At 41.1% G+C, this 15854-nt stretch overlaps 1 protein-coding gene across 17 annotated transcripts; it reads left to right on the top strand.

Annotated features, from left to right (window-relative positions):
* The first annotated feature begins 384 nt into the window (after positions 1-384).
* On the top strand, positions 385-15068 carry Unk (RING finger protein unk). Of its 17 annotated transcripts, none has more exons than XM_077403768.1 (13): positions 385-847; positions 1503-1712; positions 2456-2656; positions 4806-5228; positions 5302-5525; positions 5970-6097; positions 6196-6399; positions 6692-6884; positions 6977-7245; positions 7329-7541; positions 7635-7790; positions 7860-8030; positions 8156-15068. In XM_077403768.1, the coding sequence occupies exons 1-13, from the start codon at positions 789-791 to the stop codon at positions 8309-8311; spliced, it is 2607 nt and encodes an 868-aa protein (XP_077259894.1). In that variant the 5' UTR covers positions 385-788; the 3' UTR covers positions 8312-15068. The 17 variants fall into 17 exon arrangements, with proteins under 17 accessions (XP_077259894.1, XP_077259893.1, XP_077259901.1 ...); XM_077403767.1 differs by having other exon boundaries at positions 5967-6097; XM_077403775.1 differs by having other exon boundaries at positions 389-847; positions 5302-5504.
* The last annotated feature ends 786 nt before the right edge of the window (positions 15069-15854 follow it).

The following is a 15854-nucleotide window of genomic DNA, read 5'->3' as shown; positions in this document are numbered from 1 at the left end:
GCGTCACTCCTCGGAGTCCTTCTCACCCTCTCGACGGGCGAACGAGAGACCACGAGAGACGAGAGGAGATCCAAGGAGATACATATTCGTTCCACTCGTTCGAGCGGAAGGCGGGTTTCCAAGAGAAGGTGGGACGGCGCGTAAACGAGGGCCGACGACGGCATCGGGCATTCGGCTACGTGTCGTTCTCGTCGCGCGTCATGTCCCGCGTTGTCCAGCGTCTACTTATAGCCGCCTAGCGCCTAGCGCCTAGCGTCGTCGATCCCGTTTACGCGCGAACCAAAACATCAATGACCTTGAAAGCTATCGCGCGTCACGTGACCGGGGGGCGAAGGGACGCGGCGATTGGGCCGCGGAGGCGCGTAGAACGCGTACTGCGCGGTGCGCGGTGCGCGCTGCGCGGCCCGCATTCCCCGTCCAATAGGATTCGCGCGCGTCCGGTCTGGTGGGGGCGGGTGGACAAGAGCGAGACAGCGAGAGCGAGCCAGCATCAGCCAGCGAGCGGCGAGCGCGAGAGCGGCCGAGAGAGGCGAGAGGAGTGAGAGGACGACGACGACGCGACACGACGACGGATCACGGATCGGCGACGGGGACGACGAGACGGTAGACGGTACTCGGTAGCGAACGGTGACCGGGTGACGGTGGCGGCGATAGCGGTGGTCGTGGCGGTGACGGTGACGGTGATCGAGACGGTTCGCCGTGCTGGTCGGTGGCGTACGCCGTACGCGTTAGTGCGTGTGTTCGTGCGCGAGCGCGGTTGGTCGGTGGCTCGCGTTGTTGTATCCAAGATGAAGTCCGACTCGAAACCTTTGTTGACAGCTCAGGCGGAGAAGGCGAATCATTACACGTAAGTAGCGGCCGGCCGGAGCCGGGCCGCGTGCCCGACCGAGCGAACGACCAGTGCGATTGGCTTCGCGGCGGCGGGCGGCGGAGCCCGCGGCCCGGTGCACGTCGCGCGCGTCGTATATATCTGTCCGCCGATAGCCCGCGAGAGAGAAAAGGCACGTAGGCGCGAAGGGGGAGGGAGAGAGACGCGCGACGTGACGACTTGACTCGACGAGTTGGCCCAAGTTGGCCGTTGGCCGTTGGCCGTTTGTGCGCCGGAAAGTGCAGTGCGAAGGAAAATTAAACATATTGTGTGCGAGAGAGATAGAGAGAGGGAGTGGGAGGGAAAGAGGTAGCGAGAGTGAGAGAGATAGAATTAAAGTAGAAGGTAACGGTGCGGCTAGAGAGGGGGAGAGAGAGAGAGCGAGCGAGTGAGCGAGAGACGGAGAGGGAAGAACGGGAGAGAGCCGTGAGCCGCGAGCCGCGAGCAACGAACGCGGCCTATGCGCGACGCGCGCGTCCTACGATCCGCAAAAATACATGTATGAGCGGCGGTGACGAGCGAGAGCGAGAGAGAGATAGAGATAGAGACGCGGCGGCGAGGCGGCAGCGTGGAGGCAGAGCGCGGCAACCCACGGGTGAAAAATAATGTCTGGCACGGTGGATTCGCATTCCAGATACTTGAAGGAGTTCCGCGTCGACCAGTGTCCCCTCTTCATCCAGCGCAAATGCACGCAGCACAGACCGTTCACGTGCTTCAACTGGCACTTCATGAACCAGCGGAGGCGCAGACCGGTGAGAAAGAGGGACCGCACCTTCAACTACAGCGCCGACAATTATTGCACCAAGTACGACGAGACGACTGGCATTTGCCCCGATGGGGACGAGTAAGTTTTTTCTTACCCCTTTTCTATTCTTCTATTGCGCGTCGCGAGTCGCGAGGCGAGTTGCGCGATGCACGCGGTGCGTTCTTCTTCGTCGGTGAGAAGCCTGCGTACGTCGTACGTCGTACGTGAGGATAGAACGTGTGCGTTGTGCGTACGTGTATTCGTGTACGGGCATCATGGCAGAGAGCGGTTACGGCATTCGCGACGACGTTTCCATCTCGAAATCTTCGTCGACGAGGAACGGGAGGACCGCTGTTTTTCTCGTATCGTGGTATCGCCGAACAAACCGGCTCTCCCGTAACGATAAGAATACGCGTGATGCGTATGTGTTTATATACACACATATATATATATATATATATATATATATATATACACACACACACACACGTGTGTATATATAACGTAACGCGATATACGTACACGTAGCGTTGCTATCGAGCCGCGTACGTGTCCCTCGCGCGCGCACGTACGTGTTTACGTTCCGTCGTCGCGTTCGCGCGCGTTCCCGCGGTTCTTTCGTTCCCCACGGAGAGAGAGACAATTGTTGCACGGAACTCCGAGGATTAGGAGCGAGGGAGGAAAAAGAAAAATACCGCGCGCACACCGTCGTTGGCGCGGACGTGCGCCTCGCGTTTTTTTTTTTTTTGTAGGCGTCCGCGTGTGCTGCCCGCCTCCTCCCATCGACCAGTGGCCGCGTGCTACGTCGTATACATGAATTAAAGTAATATTCTGTTGTATAGCGCGCGCGCGCACGGGAGCACCTTAGGTGCCACACAGCCTGACGCGGTTACACCTTTCTCTCGGAGGACCTCGCGGGCAGATCCTTGCCGCGGAAACGCATGCGAAACCTTCTCGGAATGCGACTCGGAAGGACGTTCCTCCTTCTCCTCGGGGAAGCTCGCCGCTGCCACGATTCACGGCGGCTCGTTTGCGAAAGTTCGGTAATCGGAGGCTTGAGAGAAGAGAGAGAGAGAGAGAGAGAAAAAAAAAGAGAATGAAGCGGAGACTCGTGCTCCGTCCTCGCTTTGTTGGTCGTTGACACGTAACGCACACGTAACATCTGCCCCGCTGAGAAATGCGGCGTGACATCGCGACATTTTTAGCCGATACAACGCATTTCCGACGTAAATATTCTCTCCCGATAAATGACGATACCCGATGATCCCGCGATGATAACTCTTCGGAGGAAGCGCGATTCCGTGTTCTCAATTATGACCTAGATCGTTCTCGTGAAGTGATTTTTTTTTTTTAATATCGACAAATGGGAAAAGAGGGAAAAGAATCAAATTAAAATTTATATAGATTTACTTGTATATATGCAACAATCTATAATCTTATAAGAATTTCAACTTTTTTTTCTTGGTTGAATTATAAATGACTTCGTTCAAGCAAGTTTTCTTCGTTTAACTCGACGCAATATAATCTCATTCCCAAGATTATAGATTGTTGCGTATATATGAGTATACGTCTTGATTTGACGCTCCTTTTTTTTCTGTGCACACAAATACCTATTGTTATTAGACCATCAAGATCCAGCTTGATCGAGAAAAAGCATCTTTTCTAATAAATTGTATGATTTTTTGCGAGAATTATATTAATAATATTTATTAAGGGTCTCCGTTTCTCGATTCCCGAATGGAAAACGCAATATTTCCCGATAATTTTCGCGATATCGATTATACATTCCGGCGTACCTTTTGCCGGAAGCAGTGACACTGTAACATCAGAAAGTTAAAGTTCTCCACACTTTGCGCATAAATTAGCATGCCATATTTAACGGCGTATCGCTTTAACATTTTGTAATTTCATTTCCACGACGGTAACGTAAACACGTACGCACGCACGCGTACCTCGAAATACGCATTTGATTTGCATAAACGGGTGGCTATTTCATAATCAACGACGTTCAACAAATTACAAGTCATTTTGTTCAAATTGCAAGAAACAGAATGGCTCGATTTTTGTTTACTGAAATCGAACAAACTTTGCAGCGTGTATACAATTAATTTCTTTAGACTTTTTATTAAATAAATATTACAATGACAATTTTGCAAGAGTATCACGGAAAAATTGCGTCTAATCGTTCTGTCTTTTTCTGTGAAAGGTGGTTCGGTTTTACGCAGGAAAAATCGTCGCGTGGGGTTTAAACGGTAGCCCACCGACGTTAAATAGGCCATAAATTATTTTTATGGCTATAAATTTTTATTCCGCTCGGCGTAAAGTGATTTTCATCGAGCGATCGTAAGGCACATCATTCACAAGGTGAATTTCTTTCCCGAAATTTTCAATGTTATGAGTTGCCGAACAAAGGAAGCCCATTCTTATCGATTTTCCCGCGCGTGCTTGGCACGATGGCACAACAAAGAATCGCTATGTATCTAAACCTTATTCGTGGTGTTAGGTGCGTCGTAATCGAGTCACTAAAGTTTTGCTCGCCGTTCAACTAAACGCGTACTTATATTGATTTAACCGTGAATTACTACTGTATAACACGGTAAAATACTAGTTCGATGTCTCGTGGTTTGTTCAAAACATAAAAAGAATGTATCTAACAATAAATTTCCAAGTATCTCAATATCATCGCTAATACGTAATACATTTTTTTTTATCACTTTTAGCCGTTTTGTTTTTGTTTTCTAATTTGGAAATAATTACTTTTTTATTTTTATTATTAACAAATTACAAAATTATTTGCATTATTTTCTTTTGTCATATAATGTAATTGCAATGAAAAAAGAATTGCAGACAACGTTCCAGGATAGAAATTTTAAATTTTAGAGTATCGCGTGTAATGTTTAATTGTCTATTATATTTACTGATGAAAACAATTCTTGTAAGAAGTATAAATAAATAATACAAATCGAATGTGATAAATAATATTGTCGATATGAAAATAATTACATTTGTTTTGTAAATCGATAAGAACAAGAGAAAATGGATTATGAGCCTAGGGCGCGTATCAACATCGGCATCATCTGAGGAATGCGAGGGTGACTATTAATGATTGCGGAGAAAAAAAGGAGAAGAACGCACAGAAAAAGCATCATGTTTTGTCAGCTCGAGGTCGTGAAACATTATCTTGTCGAACAGGTGTCCGTTCCTACATCGTACCGCGGGCGACACGGAGAGGCGTTATCATCTGCGCTACTACAAGACGTGCATGTGCGTGCACGACACTGACACCCGTGGATTTTGCGTGAAGAATGGTCCGCACTGCGCTTTCGCGCACGGCAATCATGACTTGCGCCCGCCCGTGTACGACATCAAGGAGATCCAGGCGTTGGAGAATCCGGACTCGGATCCGAACTCCTCGTCAAACGGGCCTAACATACTGGACAAGGAGCGTAATCTGATGAACGAGGACCCGAAGTGGCAGGACACGAATTATGTGCTGAGCAACTACAAGACCGAGCCGTGCAAGAGACCGCCGCGGCTCTGCCGACAGGGATACGCCTGTCCGCAGTATCACAACAGCAAGGACAAGCGGCGCAGCCCGCGGAAATATAAGTATCGGTAAGTATCGTCGACTCTGATCGCCCAGTCGGACCCCGGGAAATAATTTCTAAATGTTTAACAATGATTGCAGCTCGACGCCATGCCCGAATGTGAAACACGGCGAAGAATGGGGCGAGCCGGGCAACTGCGAGCAAGGAGATGCGTGCACGTACTGTCATACTCGCACGGAGCAGCAGTTCCACCCGGAGATCTACAAGTCCACCAAATGCAACGACGTGCAACAAGCTGGCTACTGCCCGCGCGGCGTCTTCTGCGCCTTCGCGCATGTTGACCGTGAGTGTACACTCATCAATCGTACGTAAAACAGTCTTATTATATGCTTTGTGAGTTCAATGATACCGTGCATGTACGTCGAGAGAAATCTAGAATTTATTACGCGTTTACCTAGTTGTCTTGACTGTCGCGATTGTTCGCGACTTATGCCCATTTCTACCAATGTAGATTAACTTTAATCACGGTTTAACTTACCATCTATCTTCTTCTAACTCTTAGAACTAGGAAAAGAAGACGGGTAAGAGGTAAACGATAAAATTAACCTGCGTTGATAGAAATGGACAATAAGTTGCAAAGTGGGTCGCGCGACTCGCGAGTCCCTTTCTCGAATTACACATTTGGAATTACACGTAGAGAGCCGGTTTGATAAATGCTAAATTCTATAGCCGTCAAAATTGTTTCTCAAAATTGATATATTGGGACGTTGGTATGGTGTGTTGATGGAAGCAGTGTTGCCAACAGAAGAAATGAGCCTGGCGAGGGATATGGCGGTACCTATAGATTGCGGAGCGAATCTGGCAGACATACTCAGCAACGCTCTTCCACCTGACAAGCGCTCGCACGACAAGGACAAGCCACTCAGTGACAGCAGCGTGAGTCTCGATCCTTCATATTTCGCACAGACTACTTTAATTTACATTATTTATCAGCGATTTTAATATAGTATTTTTATGCCATGTTGCAAACCTAGCGTTACCGCTTGATCGACTTGCAGAATGGGAGCGGCGAGGTCTCAGAATCCGCCAGCACCAGCAGTTTGGGTAGCAACAGTTCGCACAGCAAGGCGCCTGGCGCTCAACTACACAATTCCAATAATACCAATTCCGCCATGAATGCGGTTGCGCAGCAGAAACTTACGAACATACTTTACAACCCAAGTTCTCTCATACAAGTTGTAAGTTTTGTTTTTTTCAATGTAACGCGCTGTAGTATTTCGGGCAATATATCACATGTACTTTCGGGAATGAATTTAGAACCTGAATGGAAGAACCAAGTTTCGCATGAGCGTAGATCCAATTTAATGAATTATTATAAATTAGAATATAGATAAAATAATCCATATTTACATCACTTTTTGTTCTTGTTCTGGATTCTAGATTTACTCCGTGGAGTATTGATATATAATTTAGAATCGTATAATTTAGGATCTCTCTTATATATCACATGATTGATGTTGATTTCGACAGAATGAAATTCGCAAGCAAATGGTCGCCATCGACAGCGACCCTTTGTTAACTAAAGCTGAAAAGGCCCAACAGAAACAGAGCCTCTACATCGCGTACAATTTGAACGGGACATTAGGCAGTCACCCATTAGCAACCACTGTTTCACCACTTTCGAATTCGTTCTACTCAAACGACACTGTGGAATCTGTACTAGGTAAGTGTGGACGGTATCCAACAATTATATATATGTATACCATGTTTACGTATTGTGCAATATCTTAACACGGATGTTTGATCTTTTTCCAGGAAATGCATTAGACGAGCTACATTTAGACGACCCATTAAATTTAGTCGACTCAATTCATAGGGATACAAATTCACCGATTGGCAATTCGATATCGGCAGGCCTAGCTAGCTCCGGTCTACTCGGTAGCTCGGCCCCGGTCAATATACCGGGCATGGCTGAACGTTCAGTTCTTACCAATTTCTCGCCATCAACGTCGAGCCCGCTTCAGCAATTACAGACTGGTTTTCTTACCGGATCGAGATTCTCTCATCAAGATTCCATGGAATCCGTAAGCTGACCCTTTTTTATCCGGCCGTATTATGATAAATATTAAATGGTTTTATTAACTTGTTTTTCTTCGGTTACTTTCAGACATTGCCCTTTATAAATCAGATATCAGATCCATTTAGCAATCATATTTCGCAACTTAGTAGCTCGGCTTCTAAACTTAGTGGATTCAATAGTAGTTTATTTGATTTTGCGAACCAAGGAATGTCACCGTCGCGTACGCAACCCACTCTACCAGCATCTCCATTGGTCAATGCATTTTCCATTAGTCCAAGTAACACAGGATCGTTGTCCGAGGTTAGAATTGCACGATATGTTAAAAAGAGTGTCTCCCGGATATATCTCGAAGACAGTGACGATATCGGTCGTATATATCCACGCTTATTGCAGGTACAAAGGCTCAGAGACGAACTGTCGTCGAGCCGTGCTCAATTGGCGACATGGGACGAGCGTATTAATCAAGCGCGCGCGGCTTGCGCGGCGTGGCAATTGGAAAGCGAGGAGGCGAAAAGGAAGGCGACTATCGCCGAACAGCAAAGGGACGAGGTGAATATCTCCCCTAACTTAGCGCGCGATCATCTTACGATATCGAAGCCCCAATTTGCCGTGCTCCAGAGAATGGATTTTTTGCAGGCTCTGAAAGCGCTTAGGGTCGAAAACAAGGCGTCCAACGGCGGCCCGTATCTTCATACACTGAGGAAAACAAGCGAGCTTAGATCACTATCGATAGCCACCTTGAAATCGATTCAATCGCAATTGCGCTCGGATCTGGAAGAGGTGGAAAAGGTAAAAACTTTTGTCACAAATCGCCGAAACAATCGGAGTCTTTCAAATTAGTGGATATGGCTAGAGATACTAGAATACATATGTTCTATATGCTATGTGGTTTATTGACATTGCTGTATTGCCAGGTGCTGTACAGAGAAACGGCAACAAAGTGCATGGTTTGCGAGGAGCAGAATCGTACGGTCACCCTATCTTGCAATCATTACGTGGTCTGTTCGACGTGCGCTCCGAGTCAGCGCGAGTGCCCGTACTGTCAGACTCCAGTAGTCTCAACAAGTTAGACCCGAACCTTTCCTTAGAATCCTGTTGTTACAATTTCCGCCTTTCCGTTAGAAAGAAAACGAAGAGGCGTTGGCAGCCGCAGACTCTGAAAGAATATCATGTGAGTAGTATCACGATTTTGCAAGGACTCGTATTTTTACTCTGGTACAGTGACAACACTGAAAAACACGTTTCTTATCGCGGTAAGCATGTACCCGCAAGAATCCAATTGACTTTAAGAATACGATTGATTTATCGCCAAAGTGAGTACGCGAATATGATAGAATCTTTACTGGTGTAATCTTAAAATATATTTCTCCGTATATATATATATATATATACATACATACATACATACATCTATATGTATGTATATTTAGTGAATATCACATTTTTTTTTTAATGTTAACGCTCAAATGTAAGCGTTATAGGATCCTAAAAAAGAAAAAACAAAGATGTTTTATTTTATACATAATTCAAAATAAATATCTAGCAGGGTGTTAACTATACACACATTCAGCGTGTACAACGCAAATATATGCGGGTTACAGAACATTTAGCACGAGAACAATATAATCGCAGTTGTGGACAAAGTTTCGGGACCTCGAAAACTATATAATTGTTTAAAGAAAAATTAATAATATTAATAAACGCAACAAAAGTCTCCTCCCACTTGCATTAAAAAAAATGGGAGGATTTTTTTCTCGATGGTTGAGCTGTGAAACGTATGTCACAGAAAAAATGATATTTCTATTATATTTAAATCTATATATTTAATAGGATTTTCCAATTGATTCGTACTGAATGTAATAATATAAGTATTAACAAATTTTATATTTTTCGTTGAAAACCTAATATTGAAGATATAAATATTATATAAGAGGTATATAAATATATTATATAATTTCTAGGTTTTTATATATCTAATAACAAAGATTTCTCATATAGTTATAAAGAGTATGGGAGTTTACAAAACAACCGAAATATAGATAGCGCTAAAAAAATTTTATTATATGAAAGGTATTATACATATATATATCTCATTTGTTTATCGTTTCTTTTCTATCTATCGGTGTTATTACCGCTTATTCCTTTTCTTCTTTTCTTTGTTCAATTTGTTCTGCCTTTCGTTACGTTCATTAAGTATATCGGCAGTTGGAGAATATTTACACTTCGGGCACATCGAAGTTTACGATGATTAATATTTTTAACAATTTTACGTAAAATACACTTGCTTTCTTTCGTTCTGTAATGTGGCTTGTATATGTTTCGTACTTTTTGTAACAATCCACTTTTTAGGTCTTAAATATGCTTAATTGTGTACTAGTATTTGCGATGGAGTTATTAGAGGACATTTAAATTAAATAGTGTGTGATAGTAACGAAGAAGTTTAATATTCAATCAAATATTCAATTAGATTATTGAACCAATTACCCTCATTTCGTGTTGTAGGCTTTTACAATTGTAGATGTAAGGATGTTAGAGATACTTAGGATTTTTCAATTTAATCAAAAAAAATTAACTCATATATATATATATATATATATATATATATATATATATATATATAATGCATACACAAGTCAAACGTGACATACGTGTTACAGTTCAGTGGCATGCTACAAGTATGCTAATTAGGACGTGTGAAGTACGTCTATGTACCCGGCTCTATGCGTATATTCATTTTAAAGATGTAGTTGTTAAACTCTATGATAAAAAAATGACTATACACTCATGATGAGAAAAAAATATATTATATATATATATAATTGCCTAAGATATATAAACGATCATAGGATAGATAGGACAGCATTATCAAATTTTTTTCTCGTATAGACATGAAATGTTACAATAATCAATTTTAAAGACTACTTTTATTTAATATACATAGATATGTATTATTACAATTTCGAGAATTATGAAATTATTAAACTCAAGTTTAATACCCCGCACAAAACATCTAACGACACTTTTACGCGACTTGTAAGACGTTGACTAGTTTACACAGGATTAATCTTCCGAGAGATATATAATCGAGAATTTCTTTTTTTTTAATTATCTGTAACATAAAGGGGTATTGTTGTAGCAGACATTTACTTAATTGTGGAATTCTCTGACATTCGCAACAGCGCTAGTTGTTACTGGTTTTTTTTCTTTCTCATTTATTTTTCTCCACCCTTTTCAATTACCTTTATAGTTTAGTGTCAAAAAGTGAGGCCAAAAAATAAATGAATGTTTTTATTACGTCAGTTTTTTATATATTGCAGATTATTAATATTAAAATATAATAGATGTTATTTAAAAATGAAAATTACAATTTTCTCTATTATGGTATATATGGTCTAAAAAGATTGCTGTTTTTTAAAAATTATGCTACAATACGGAATAATGTAGGAATAAATAAGAATTATTGAAAAATGAACTTTTCTTTGATGTGCTTTACATTCTTAATTAGATTGAGGATATAAGAAGCAATTTTAAGTCCATTCTCTTTTGATTATTGACATTTTTAATATCTAGATAATATCCAAGGTTTTCGCCTTTCATTTCTTCTTTCCGACTCTTCCGGTCGATATAACATTACGTGGTCTCATGAGAGATCTCACCTGATAAGTAGACGGCATATTTTAATTTTCTTAGAGGCCGCATATACCATAACACCATTTTCAAAGAACTATTTAGGATTTAAGAGAGAAACATTTATAATAATGCATTTTTTCTTGCGTTTATTCGAATGCATTCTTTATAAGTACACAGGAATGTTATAATATTGAAATATATTTATTTCTTTGTATTTTTCCTCACGTGTCCACTTGGCACATTTTGGCACTATTTACGTGTGTATAAATATAATATATTAGATTTAACTATTTAAAATAAAAGATAAAATATCAAGCAATTAGTGCACTATTTTCGATGTCTCAGTTTTTATGTGGCTAGTGTGCACAACGTGATAGAGAAAGTAAATTCCCAATTGATATTGAGATCTACGAGTTTACAATAATCGACAAAAGAAATACGCGCGTTTACTAAATCGTTGAAATTGTTAAAAAAAAGGGTACTTATAAAGAATGCGATTTTTTTTCCCCAATAATATTCCGCGATCGAACTTCCTTCCACAGTATTTGTATCTAAGGCAACAATGTTACAAATAATGGGATCATATCCAAGTCATAACAGTTCTTTGTATACGGAAAAAATGCGAGAAAATCTTTTTCATGTTTTGAATAATCGGAGGAAAGTTACGATCGCGTTACGTTTAACGGAACGTTTAGAAATGATATTCCTGAATAATAGGGTTATATGAATATTACAAACAATTACATTATATTGTACTATTTTACTTCTATAACAATTAAATAACACAATTAAAAATATAAAATATATTTAGAATATAAATTATTGTGAAAGCAACAAATTTAGCTACAAAATAGAGTAATAGGAGAGTAACAAAGTGGATGATTAGCTAATATTATCGTGTAACAAAGAAAACATACAGTTGAATATTTATATACTACTGTCCCCCGTTGTTGGTTTCATCAATTATCTCGCGCATTTTGGAGCATTTTGATGACATACTATCGTTGTGTACGCTCGATCGTTATCTATCGTATTTAAAAGTCGAACGTTTGATCGGATCAATTTTAATAATAATTGGTTCTCACCATTATAGAAATGAAGAAAGAAATATGTATATTTCGATAATGAATGTATATATATATCGAGCAGCAAAATTCCAAGTTTGTTCCGAGTATAGCCAATATTTCAGGCAATGCCCGACTAATCCGTGTTTGAAATTGAATCTTAAAATCCTGCTGAAATGTTTACGAATGTGACTCTTGAATTTAGGACGCATTCAACAACGTTTACTTCGATTGCACAAAGAAAACCAACAATAGGGCGAATTAAAATTGAACACTATATTTTTGACAAGTTACAATAATACCAATTACAAACGTTATACGCTCTGTCCTGTGCGAATAACTCTTCCTCTGCGTTGTAAAACGGGGTCGGGCCACATTGTAATTGCGTTTGTTTGTGCACTAGTTGAAAATATTACGTGATCGCCCGTCGCACTTTGCGTAATTCGCGCGAGACGGCAGGCGCAGGGGGAGAAAGGAGGAGAAGGTATTTTGACAACATCGGGGAGGAATTATCGGCACGGTTCGGACGAAAAAAAGCATACACATAATCACTAGAATATTGTATAATAATTGCGTAAAAATTGTAATATCTATAAAGGGAAATTTGCTGAACATTTATATCACGATTTATAACTAAAAGTACTTGCTATAGACCTGTGTCGTCCTTTAATCACTCTTAATTTTGATATAACGATTACTGCATTTGTTATTTTCATGGCATGATCCTTGATATTAGATATCACGAAAATCATTTTCATTTATTCGTGTAGCGAAATGTGTGTTCTTGTTTGCGAAAGAATAAAAAAAGAAGAAGAAGAAAACGTTTGCTCAATGTCCGCGAAGACTTTTCGGACATTCCTTTTTGTTCCGCAAGAACCGATTCGCGTTATCAGTAAGAACGTTATCTACTGCGACTCGCATTATTACGATCGTTACACGATTTATAATCTTCGAAATATTTATGTTACGAATTCTACGATATATCTCAAAAATTGCCTAGATTCGTAGATCAATTCTCCGTTATCTTTCAACCGAACGGTCGCTTACGATTAGTCAATTATGGAACATTATGACACATCACGATATAATTATATTTTTAATTATCCGTTGATTCATCGGAGCGCAGTGACGGTCGATGCGCACCTACGTGATCCGAGTTTAGGCTTGTTTGTGAAAAATACGAGGTAACAAATGGCTGTACGACTGTGATCACGTCTACAGTTAGACCAAATCGCTCGGTATGTCACTTATCTATTTTTCTTTAGAATCATAACTTCCGTCACAATTGATACTTTAATAAAAAATTATCATATTGCCTCTACGATCATTCTTCGATATATATCGAATGTACATTAAAATTTTATCGATGGAATTTTAATTCATCGTTATTTCTAATTAATAGATTTCAATTACGCATTTCAATAATAGATTCGTATTTTTCAATGGACACTTTCCACAATTTTTTATAATTCTGGAATGCGTAAAGCAACGCTTGCACCAGTAACTACTTGCGCTACATTTACTTGCTAGAGAAACGAAGTATGCAGTTATAATTGCGTTGCAAGGTACGTGTCTTAGCGGTTGTAAGAACAGAATCAACGAGAAAGCCGCGCAACAGTCATTTGCACCCTCATATTTCATCGCCGATATTTTCTATAAAAGTTGGAAAGAAAAAAAAGGAACGATCGAGTCGCAAGTTGGTGGAGCACGCTCGTCTCGAGAGGAAAGCGAACGTAAATTGGCCAACTTACATAGCCCGCAGTGGTCTCGCATATTATTTAACAAGCTCTTTACGTTAAGCAAGGGAAACGTAATAACAATTTGCATGAAGAGAACGATGTGCAAGCAGTGCCATTTTTTCGACAGACTTATGAAAGTAATAAAGTTGCGTTCTGCGAGAAGTGAATGTGATCTGTTGATGTTTCTAATTTCTATAGCTAATTCCGCATTCTCAGGCCGTTCATGGGGGAAAACCGCATTTCGCAAAAATTCGTCGAACCAACATGTGTGATTACACGCAGCAAACACGTAAATTATCATCAACTTTCGGGACTTGAATCTGATTGGAGATTCGCGAGAGAGGAGCGTCGAGGAGCGCGCTCTCCGTAGTTCTCGATAATGTGGAATTGTGTATAGAAATGTGGCCCCTTTTAAATTTTTTACTATTTTTGCAATATTACGGTAAACGCCGTCTTCCGATACAGTGTATAATGTTTAGGCGTAGTGCTTTTTGAGGCCATTAAAAGTCAGGAGGCAGCGCAAAATAAAACAAACGCGTTTAAACAAATCTTATATTTGTAAGCTTGATATATATATGTACATAATATATATTATATATAAAGAGAAACAATAGGCATTGCTCTCTCACACAGCTCGACTTTGGATACGCTCGGCGTAGGAAAGCAGAATCGATATATTCGTATATTGTGTAACTTCTGGTGTTTAAAAAAGCAATGTACTTATACATTAAGCGGTTAAGGTACTAAGTATTGTATACTTTGCGGGCTATTGCGTGAACGAATCGTATCTATTTTACTCGTGCTCGCACGGTGTGTGTTTGTATATAACAATCGATTAAGGAACGTCCGGAATATCCGAATTGAGAAACGAGAGTCGCGAAAGCAAAGAGAATAAGGAGAAACCTTTCGTTCGTGCAGTCGCATTCGTTGCTTTCACAGGATGAACCACTGATAATGTATCATTATAAATTCTTTTTCAATGCACACACGTGGCGTGCGCAAAGGGCCCTCGCGCGAAGGAATAAAGGGAGAGTAAGAAATTGCGTGGATCGAAACAAGAACCGCATTCTCGAGAAGGTCGTACGAAGTGTTGACGATAAAACGATATCAAGACTGCTGTAATTTATTGTCACAAGCTTAATTAAAGTCAGGTCGCAAAATTACGTTGGCGCAAGGAAAGAAAGAAAAAGAAATTGTTTATTACTTCTTATTGTCGTTGTCTGCTTCTAGACGTGCGCAGAACAAAACTTTTTCTTATCTGGCATTTCGCAGGAGCCGAGAGAGTTCTTTTTAACGATTATTTTGACGTCCCGTAGTTTCTAAGGCGATTAGGTAGCGCTTATAAATTGAAAATTATGTGTACCATTTTCTTAATATATATATAATTTAATATATTGAGATGTTCTTTGTTTTTTTTTAATCTACGACGAGAGAGGCGTGCCGAATTTCTCGCGCGAGACGTCGTTTCTTAGCGAATAAGAGATCTCGCCGTGGTGAGACGACGAAACGAAGACGCAAGGCTTGCAAGCTGTCGCGACACGATTGTTCGTAGGGCGCGCGCGTTCGTCCTGTGTGAAGGAAACAATAGATACAATTTAGTCGCGCAATCACCCGAGCTGAGGTATATAGAGATAATTGTTACACACAATAACGTACCACGCAAAGGACAATTAAGGATCTCCACGATGGCTGTCGTTCCGATCAGGCTGCTTCTCTACATATATGCGTGTATTTATATACGTCCCCCTTCGTTCCCTACCCGACTCATATCTCTTCCGCACGACTTTCTGCGCGATGCGGGTTTTTGTAATTTTGTAACTTCTAAAATCCTCAGTCGGGGGAGTGCGCCGCCGCCTTTCGTCACGGATGTTGCGATTCCGCGGGATTATTCTCTCGCCGATCTTTCGAGGGGTACACGTTGGCGAACGAGCAACTCGGGGAGAACAATTTTAATCGACGATGGGATCGTTTTGCATAACATCGTCGTCAGACGGAAAGTTTCGCGGCGCTCTTGGGCTGACCTCGGCCAATTTCCGATTAGCGATTAACTTAGCGAGCGACATTTGTACTGTTTTGTTAACACCGATAGTATTAATTATTTGTTGTCCAAGATACGAGAAAAAAGGATAAGAAACGATGAATTGTGTACAGTTGAAGATTTTGCTTCAACCGATCGGTTC

Source organism: Temnothorax americanus, unplaced genomic scaffold (genome assembly GCF_048541705.1).
Source record: "Temnothorax americanus isolate GAGA-0224 unplaced genomic scaffold, ASM4854170v1 Scaffold18, whole genome shotgun sequence".
In the NCBI taxonomy this organism is placed as follows: domain Eukaryota; kingdom Metazoa; phylum Arthropoda; class Insecta; order Hymenoptera; family Formicidae; genus Temnothorax; species Temnothorax americanus.
Note: the sequence above shows the minus strand (reverse complement) of the source record. Positions and strands in the feature narration are given on the sequence as shown.